This window comes from Boleophthalmus pectinirostris, unplaced genomic scaffold (assembly GCF_026225935.1).
Source record: "Boleophthalmus pectinirostris isolate CB_2022bp ecotype Guang Dong unplaced genomic scaffold, ASM2622593v1 HiC_scaffold_9, whole genome shotgun sequence".
In the NCBI taxonomy this organism is placed as follows: domain Eukaryota; kingdom Metazoa; phylum Chordata; class Actinopteri; order Gobiiformes; family Gobiidae; genus Boleophthalmus; species Boleophthalmus pectinirostris.
Window position 1 is genome coordinate 34,297,493 of NW_026571541.1, and position 10,000 is coordinate 34,307,492.

Genomic DNA, 10,000 nt, shown 5'->3' on the forward strand with positions numbered 1-10,000 from the left:
CCAGAGAGAGAGAAGAGAAGGAGGGAGGAGAGAGTAAGAGGAGAGAGCAGCTCCACACTCGGAGAGGAGAGAAGAGAAGGAGGGAGGGAGAGAAGGAGGGAGAGAGAGAGAGCAGCTCCACACTCTGCCACCAGCAAGAACGGAGAGAGAGAGAAGAGAAGGAGGGAGAGAAGGAGGGAGGGAGAGAGAGAGAGCAGCTCCACACTCTGCCACCAGCTACAGCGGGGAGATGGAGAGAGAGAAGAGAAGGAGGGAGAGAAGGAGGGAGAGAGGGAGAGAGAGCAGCTCCACACTCTGCCACCAGCTACAGCGGACGGAGAGAGAGAAGAGAAGGAGGGAGGAGAGAGTAAGAGGAGAGAGCAGCTCCACACTCTGCCACCAGCAAGAACAGAGAGACGGAGAGAGAGCAGGGGGGAGCAGAGAGGAAGAGAGAAGAGAGGGAGAGAAAGAAGGAGGGGAGAGAGGAGAGAGAGAAGGAGGGAGGAGAGATGAGAGAGAGAGAGAAGAGGAGAAGGAGAGAGGAGAGAGAGAAGGAGAGAGAAGAGAGGAGAGAGAGGGAGAGAGAGAGAGAGAGAGGAGAGCAGCTTCACACTCTGCCACCAGCAAGAACGGAGAGAGAGAAGGAGGGAGGAGAGGGAGGAGGGAGAGAGAGAGAGAGAGAGAAGGAGAGAGGAGAGAGAGAAGGAGAGAGAAGAGAGGAGAGAGAAAGGAGAGGAGAGAGAGAAGGAGAGAGAGGAGAGCAGCTCCACACTCTGCCACCAGCAAGAACGGAGAGAGAGAAGAGGGAGGAGAGATGGAGAGAGAGGGAGAGAGAGAAGGAGAGAGGAGAGAGAGAAGGAGAGAGAAGGAGGAGAGAAGAGAGGAGAGGAGAGAGAGAAGGAGAGAGGGAGCAGCTCCCACTCTGCCACCAGCAAGAACGGAGAGAGAGAAGGAGGGAGAGAGAGAGAGAGAGCAGCTCCACACTCTGCCACCAGCTACAGCGTACGGAGAGAGAGAAGAGAAGGAGGGAGGAGACAGAAGGAGGGAGAGAGGGAGGAGAGAGAGAGAGAGCAGCTTCACACTCTGCCACCAGCAAGAACGGAGAGAGAGAAGAGAAGGAGGAGAGAGAGGAGAGAGAGAGAGAGAGAGAGAGAGCAGCTCCACACTCTGCCACCAGCTACAAAGAACGGAGAGAGAGAGGAGAGAGAGAGAGAGAGAGAGGAGGAGAGAGGGAGAGAGAGAAGGAGGAGGGGAGAGAGAGAGAGGAGGAGGGAGGAGAGAGAGAGAGAGAGAGAGAGAGAGAGAGAGAGAGGAGAGAGAGAGAGAGGAGGAGAGAGAGGAGAGAGAGGGAGAGAGAGAAGGAGGAGAGAGGGAGAGAGAGAAGAGGAGAGAGGAGAGAGAGAGAAGGAGAAGGGAGAGAGAGGAAGGAGGAGAGAGGGAGAGAGAGAGAAGGAGAGAGGAAGAGGGAGAGAGAGAGCAGCTCTACACTCTGCCACCAGCTACTGCGGAGAGAGAGAGAAGAAGGAGGGAGGGAAGGAGAGAAAGAGGAGAGAGCAGCTCCACACTCCCACCAGCAAGAATGAACGGAGAGAGAGAAGAAGGGAGGAGAGAGAAAGAGGAGAAAGAGAGAGAGTAGCTTCACACTCTGCCACCAGCAAGAACGGAGAGACGGAGAGAGAGACGGAGGGAGAGAGAGAGGGATGGAGGAGAGAGGAGAGAGAGAGAAGAGGAGGAGAGAGAGAGAGAAGGAGGGGGAGAGAGGAGAGAGAGAGAGGAGGAGAGAAAAAAGAAGGAGGAGGAGAGAGAGAGAAGAGGAGGAGAGAGAGAGAAGGAGGAGGAGAGAGAGAAAAGGAGGGGGGAGAGAGGAGAGAGAGAGAGGGAGGAGGAGAGAGGGAGAAAAAGAGGAGGAGGAGAGAGAGAAGGAGGGAGGAGAGATGGAGAGAGGAGAGAGAGAGAGAAGAGAGAGGAGAGAGAGGAAGGAGAGAGAAGAGAGGGAGAGAGGAGAAGGAGGGAGAGAGAGAGAAGGAGAGAGAGGAGCAGCTCCACACTCTGCCACCAGCAAAGAACGGAGAGAGAGAAGGAGGGAGAGAGAGAGAGAGAGGAGGAGAGAGAGAAAAGGAAGGGGGAGAGAGGAGAGAGAGAGAGAGAGGAAGGAGGGAGAGAGAGAGAAAGGAGGGAGGAGAGAGAGAAGGAGGGAGGAGAGAGAGAAAAGGAGGGGGAGAGAGGAGAGAGAGAGAAGGAGGGAGGAGAGAGGAGAGAAAAAGAAGGAGGGAGGAGAGAGAGAAGGAGGGAGGAGAGAGAGAAGGAGGGAGGAGAGAGAGAGAGAGAGAGAAGGAGGGAGGAGAGAGGGAGAAAAAGAAGGAGGAGGAGAGAGAGAAAAGGAGGGGGAGAGAGAGAAAAGGAAGGGGGGAGAGAGGAGAGAGAGAGGAGGGAGGAGAGAGAGAGAAAAAGAAGAGGGAGGAGAGAGAGAGAAAGAGAGAGAGGGAGAGAGCAGCTCCACACTCTGCCACCAGCAAGAATGGAGAGACGGAGAGAGAGAAGGAGGGAGAGAGAGACAGAGGGAGGAGAGAGGGAGAGAGAAGGAGGAGAGAGAGACAGAGGGAGGAGAGAGGAGAGAGAGAAGGAGAGGAGAGAGAGAAGGAGAGCAGCTCCACACTCTGTCACCAGCTACAATGGAGAGAGAGAGAGAGAGAGGAAAGAGGGAGGGAGGAAAGAGAGGGAGAGGGAGAGGGGGGAGGAGAAAAAAGGGAGGAAGGAAAGAGGAGAGGAGAGGGAGGAAAGAGGAGGAAAGAGGAGGAAAGAGGGAGAGGAGACGAGGAAGGTAGAGTGAGGGAGGGAGAGACACTCTGAGCCACAATGAAACAGAGGAGGAGGAGAGGAGAGAGGGAGAGGAGGGAGGGAGGGAGAGAGAGAGGGAGAGAGAGAGAAGGAGTGGAGGAGAGGGAGGGACGAGAGGGAGAAAGAGGAGAAGGGAGCGAGGAAAGAGGGAGGGAGGAGCGAGCAGCCTCCAGTCTGAGCCACGATCAAAACAGAGAGAAGGAGGGAGGAAAGAGAGAGATGGGAGAGGAGGAGAAAGAGAAAGGTGAAAAGCAAGAGGGGAGGGAGATAGACAGAAGAGAGAGAGGAGGAAAGAGAGAGTGACACAGAAAGGAGAGGAGGAATAGGGGAGAGGGAAGAGTGAGGATGAAGGAAGAAAAGAGAGGAAGAGGACGGAGGGATGGAAGACTGAGTGAGGAAAAGAGAGATGGAGGGAGAGAGAGACATGTAGAGGGAAGACTGAGAGAGGGAGAGAAGAGAAAGAGAGGATGGAACGTCTGGAAGGAGGAAAATCTCTTTATAAAAAACGTTTGTCATTTTACCTTTTCTCCACTAGAGGGAGTCCTGCCTCACACTCGTTTACTGATTCTCTCTCTTCTTTTCTCTTCTCTCTCTTCTCAGCCAATTCAGAAAGTGATGAACGCAGACTAGACGGTAAGAAACATAAATATATCCACTGTCTCTCCTCTTTCCCACATATTCTCTGACTTTTCTTGTCTTTTCTTTTCTTTTTCTGTTCCAGTTTCGTCTCTGTCTCTGCGTTTGGACGGAGCTCAGATTCTGTTGGTGATCTTCGTCCCGGTCGCTCTCATCCTCCTCACCATCACAGCCGTCTACCTCTACTTCTTCAAGTACGGACTAAATAAATAAAACTGTTTATATAATCGAGAAAAAAAAAAAAACTCCTAAAGAACAAAGAGTTGATTAATCCATTAAAATCCGCTTTATTTCTATCGCACATTTTACAAACAGTTTCCAAAGTGCTGCACAAAATAATAATAAAACAATAATAAAATGATCAAAATAAACCCTCAGATTTAATCATATTAGTCTTAAAATAATAAAACCAGTAAAATAAAATAAGAGCAAAATCATAGAATAACAATAAATAAATAAATAAGGCCAATAAAATACATACATACATTTACAAATATTAAAATAAATAAAAGACACAGAATAATGAATGATTAAGATTAATTTATTCTAACTAAGGGTTTAGTTTAAGGTTGTAGTTATAATAAATAATATAATAAATTTCCCTGTTGGATTGGAGGTCAAATAAAAAAAGAAAAAAAGGCCAAAAAAAATTGCAAAAAAAAAAGTTGGACATTTCTTACCATTACATTAGACAGACTAGATTAAAATAATTAAACTTTATTGTCTGTTATGGAAATGTATTTACTAGACATGTAATAGTAAACAAAAGACAAAAAAAAGAAAAAATACATTATCTGGTTTTAAATTGTATACTTGTGCTGTTTTTATTTTATTTTTTGTGTTTTACTTTGGCAGAAATATTCAGTTGACAAAAACTTTGGCAAAAAATTCTACAAAATTAACACTGATATAAAAGAAAAACATCAAGTTTTACCTATTTGAAATTATGTTTACATCTGTTTTATTACGTCTCATGTTCTCTTCTCTTAATGTTGTTTTCTCTTTGTGTTTGTGTGTGTTTGTGTGTTTTGTGTGTTTTTGTGTGTTTTTGTGTGTTTTGTGTGTTGTGTTTTTTGTGTGTTTTGTGTGTGTGTTTTGTGTGTTGTGTTTTTGTATCTGTGTTTGTGTGTTTTTGTATGTTTGTGTGTGTTTGTGTGTGTTTTTGTGTGTGTGTTGTGTTTTTGTGTGTTTTGTGTGTGTTTGTGTGTGTGTTTTGTGTGTGTTTTGTGTTTTTGTGTGTTTTTGTGTGTGTGTGTTTTTGTGTTTTTTGTGTGTTTTTTGTGTGTTTTGTGTGTGTGTTTTTGTGTGTGTGTGTTTTTGTGTGTGTTTTTTTTTGTGTGTTTTTTGTGTTTTTGTGTGTGTTTGTGTTTTTGTGTGTGTTTTTTTGTGTGTGTTTGTGTGTGTGTTGTGTGTGTTTTGTGTGTGTTTTTTGTGTTTTTGTGTGTGTTTTTTTGTGTGTGTTTTTGTGTGTGTTTTTTTTGTGTGTGTTTTGTGTGTGTGTTTTTGTGTGTGTTTTGTGTGTGTTTTGTGTTTTTGTGTGTGTTTTGTGTGTTTTTGTGTGTGTGTTTTTGTGTTTTTGTGTGTGTTTTGTGTGTTTTTTGTGTGTTTTTTGTGTGTGTTTTTGTGTGTGTTTTGTGTGTGTGTGTGTTGTGTGTGTGTGTGTTTGTGTGTTTTGTGTGTGTTTTTGTGTGTTTTTGTGTGTGTTTTTGTGTGTGTGTTTTGTGTGTGTGTGTTGTTTTTGTGTTTTGTGTGTGTGTGTGTTTTTGTGTGTGTGTTTTTGTGTGTTTTTGTGTGTGTGTGTTTTGTGTGTGTGTGTGTGTGTTTTTTGTGTGTATTTTGTGTGTTTGTGTGTTTTTCTGTGTGTATTTTTGTGTTTTTGTGTGTTTGTGTGTGTTTTCTGTGTGTATTTTTGTGTTTTTGTGTGTGTTTGTGTGTGTGTTTTTGTGTGTTTTTGTGTGTGTTTGTGTGTGTGATTTTTGTGTTTTTGTGTTTTGTGTGTGTTTTTTTTTTGTACACAGAAGCCCGCTCAGACTCACAGTGTCTAAAAATCCTCCATATCAGAACATCAGCTCCGGATCGACCAACGACAACTCACTGTACGACACAACGGTGAGTCTGGAACTTATGAAAAATTTGCAAAGATTTAGTTTAGTTTTAATCTTATTTGCAGAAATCTTTGGTTATAAATTAGCAGTTTTAATCTCTAACCTGGGAAAGATGTTGTAAAAAAAAGATATTAACTTGTGTGATGAAACAGATCTGATGCTCACAACTCACAATCTCTTTATGTTGTTGCAGTAACTTCTAAAACATATAATTCTGATTCACTATAGAGCAGAGATGGGACGAGGTAAAATTTCCACAAGACGAGATACGAGACTGGGCCCACAAGAACGAGACAAGACGAGATTTTCACAGAATTCCTAATACGTACATTTCACAGTTCAGTTTCCAATTTTGGCCTCACAATGTTGCGATTTATTTCATTTTATAGTTTCGTTTGCATTCTAGTTCTGCTTTTTGGAACTGTAATGCTGCATTCAGACCAAAAAAAACACGCTGGACGCCTTTAGTTTCGACAGGTTTGTATTTGAGTTAGGACGCTCCTGTCTTAGGCCTGAAGTGACCCAAATCCAATTTTTTGGCCTCTATGTTCCTGTTTTTGATCTTTTAATGACAGTCTGAACGACACAGATCCGATTTTTTCAAATGTGACCCAGGACACTTGGATATGTGCTCCTGAAACTGATACATATCTGATCTTTTGACATGTGACTTCAGTGTGAACGGCCAAAGTGCATTCATCCACCTACACGTTATCAACAAGACACAAACGTCACTATTCTGCACTGAAGTAGGTGAAAATTGTTAATGAACTCTGTGTGACTGAAGTGAAGCACATCACCACTCACCACTCTTGGCTCCGTCTCCACATCCACACGTTCCTTTCAACGGACGTCGCTGCCGCTGCCCCACAAAACACCACGACCAAAAACCTCGTCCTTCTCCTTCTCAATCTCCTCCTTAAAACAAGTAAGTTGTTCATGTTCTGGCTCTGGTACGAGAGGAACTTTAAAATCTCCAGGTGCTCGATGCTGCGTCCATGTTTGGACAACTTCTGTAAACACAGAGACGCTCGCTGCGGTTGACGTCGTCGTGTCTCCAGTGTCACATGTGGGACACTTTTGGGCTGTTTAATGTTCACACTGGAGTCACATACAAGTAACATTTAATTGGAAATGTGAACGACCTTGCAAAAACATCGGATTTCACAAAAAAAATCGGAATTGAGCGTTAAGCCCTGCAGTCTGAATGTAGACTTAGACACCTTGGACAAACAGGAGAAAAACACTTGACGTGCGTCCAGGGCGTCAGCTGCAGTCTGCAAGTGCCTTATTTTCCCATTAGAGACAGTGGCTTTAGCGTATTTATTACAAAAAACACATCAGCAGATTTGATCGGCTCAGCGGTTTTGGCGTATACCGTATTTTTCGGACTACAAGTCGCTCCGGAGTATAAGTCGCATCAGCCAAAAAATTTGTAATGAAGAAGAAAGAAACATATAAGTCGCACTTTTTGGTGGAAATGTATTTTATAAAATCAGAGACCAGGAACCGACATTTTATTTTGAAAGTCAAGTTCTAGTAAAAACATTAGAAAAGAGAACAACAGACTGTTAACGTCACATATGAACAGTTCTTCAGATAAACTATAACATAAACAACAGAACAGAACAAGTTTAACAAACTCTCCATCTCACTCCAAATCACTAAATCCATTCAATTCTTCATCCTCGGTGTCACTGCTGAACAACTCCTCGACCTCCGGAGGTAAACAGAGCGTCTCTTCCTCTTCTGTGTCGCTGTCGTCAGACTCAGCATCAGTTCCAGTTAGAATTATTCTGGTCTTTCTGAATCCCGACAGGATGATTTCGGTGTCACTGAAGTCCAGACTTTGTCCATCCAGTGACTTCAGGAAAGTTTCATGGTGCATCCTCCCGGTGTCACAAGTTTCTCTCACTCCAAACTTTCTTTCTTTCTAAAAACAGGACTAAAACAGGACTAAACCAGGACTAAAGCAGGACTAAAACAGGACTAAAACAGGACTAAAGCAGGACTAAAATAGGACTAAAACAGGACTAAACCAAGACTAAACCAGGTCTAAACCAGGATTAAAACAGGACTAAAGCAGGACTAAACCAGAACTAAACCAGGTCTAAACCAGGACTAAAACAGGACTAAAGCAGGACTAAAGCAGGACTAAACCAGGACTAAACCAGGTCTAAACCAGGACTAAAACAGGACTAAAACAGGACTAAACCAGGACTAAAACAGGACTAAACCAGGACTAAACCAGGACTAAAACAAGACTAAAGCAGGACTAAACCAGGACTAAACCAGGTCTAAACCAGGACTAAAACAAGACTAAAGCAGGACTAAACCAGGACTAAACCAGGTCTAAACCAGGACTAAAACAGGACTAAAACAGGACTAAACCAGGACTAAACCAGGTCTAAACCAGGATTAAAACAGGACTAAACAAGGACTAAAACAGGAATAAACCAGGACTAAACTAGGACTAAAACAGGACTAAACCAGGTCTAATACAGGACTATATCAGGTCTAAACCATGACTAAAACAGGACTAAACAAGGTCTAAAACAGGACTAAACCAGGACTATACCAGGTCTAAACCATGACTAAAACAGGACTAAACCAGGTCTAAACCAGGACTATATCAGGTCTAAACCATGACTAAAACAGGACTAAACAAGGTCTAAACCAGGATTAAACCAGGACTAAAACAGGTCTAAATCAGGACTGAACCAGGACTAAACCACGATGAAACCAGGAATAAACCAGGTCTAAACCAGGATTAAAACAGGACTAGACCAGAACTAAACCAAGACTAAACCAGGACTAAACCAGGTCTTTTGACTTTACATAACTCTTTCGGAATTTCTATTTTCCCGTTCCTCACAACTTCTCCAAACTTCCATATAATTTCCTCTCAGTTATAACATGGAATTCCAAAGCTTTACCAAGTTTTTAATGCTCAATTTTGATTTAAACATTTACATAAAACGTTTAAAATGCTCTTCTACTTTTCCATCTACGTCCCAAAACTCTTTAGAATATTCCGTGTCATTCCTTCCCTCACTCCAAACTTTCTTTCTGCTGCTCGATTATCGTTTTCAGCTGCAGATTTCACGACTTGCAGCTTGAAATCTGCGAAATCCGATTTAGTTTTTGGGGGCGTTTGTGTTCAGTCTTCTCAGTCGTCTTTATAAGTTTGTTTAAATGTTTTATTTTGCCGCAAAAACACTCAAACAAACACAACGCCTTGACGCTCCGGTCTGAATGCAGCATAAGAGAGTTTAAACGAGACTAAACTTTATGTTATTAGGTTCTTTTTTTCAGACCTAGAGTGTTGTTTCATACCTGACAGTTTCGACTGCTCACTAGCGTCTTCCTCAGAGTCACGTGATGTTGCTGTGACGTGTCCGGTCAGCTGATTTAAACAGGTTTTGGCGCCGTCTTCCTACCGGTGGAGGCAGGACGACAGCGCCACCTGCAGTCCCACTTCCTCAGGACAGCATCCCAGGTGTGCGAGAGTAAAAAAGCCCCCTCGTCCCGGTTTACAGTCCCGTGGGCACGTTTCCGTATTTCGATTGCTTCTTTAATCCAGCGGCGATGTTTTTTTTTTATTTTTTTTTTATTAAAGACAGCAGAACATAACATTCAAAAAAACAAAACAAACATCAACGTTTAACAATTGCAATATTCAACATAAAAACAAAAACATAAAGCAACAACCACAACACCACAACAAATACAAAAAAGCCCCCCCATTTCCCCCCAACCGCCCACACCAACACAAAATCAAAACAATATAAATGTGATAGTGCAACATAAACACACCGCTAGGCTCCCGAACATTGATACACTGCGGCCAATTTATAATTGAAGTTCCTTTTGTCTCTCTTCCTTCCCTTTTTTTTTTTTTTTTTTTTTTAATTATAATTTTTTAAATGTATTAGTCCCTATACTCAAACTAATATTTATTTTCACCATCATCAGTTCCCCTCATCATCTTTCACCATCCGTCACAATCTCAAAAAACATAACCCTAAAGGCATTTCTTTTTATTAATTATTATTACTGTTATTATTATCACTATTATTCCTACTATTATTTCCACTACCTTTCATCACTATTACTATTTTTATTATTATTAATTATTATTACATCCATAATACCTATTATTATCTCTACTATTAATTACAATAATTACAACAATAATATTTCATTATTATTATTATCATTATCATTGGTAGTAGTGACAGTAGTAGTAGCAGTAGTAGTAGTAGTAGTAGTGACAGTAGTAGTAGTAGTAGTAGCAGTAGTAGTGTCAGTAGTAGTAGCAGTAGTAGTGTCAGTAGTAGTAGCAGTAGTTGTGAACAGTAGTAGTAGTAGCAGTAGTAGTAGTAGTAGTAGTAGCAGTAGTAGTGTCAGTAGTAGTAGCAGTAGTAGTAGTAGTAGTAGTA

At 42.7% G+C, this 10,000-nt stretch overlaps 1 protein-coding gene across 1 annotated transcript in view; it reads left to right on the forward strand.

The window, feature by feature from the left end:
- The window catches only part of LOC110174574 (seizure protein 6 homolog), a 258,856-nt gene extending 255,190 nt beyond the window's left edge, over window positions 1-3,666 (forward strand). Inside the window, exons 15-16 of the mRNA XM_055166715.1 lie at window positions 3,427-3,450; window positions 3,539-3,666. Of these exons, the coding sequence (XP_055022690.1) occupies window positions 3,427-3,450; window positions 3,539-3,666 (152 nt within the window). The remainder of the gene's footprint in view (window positions 1-3,426; window positions 3,451-3,538) is intronic.
- Window positions 3,667-10,000: the final 6,334 nt, after the last annotated feature.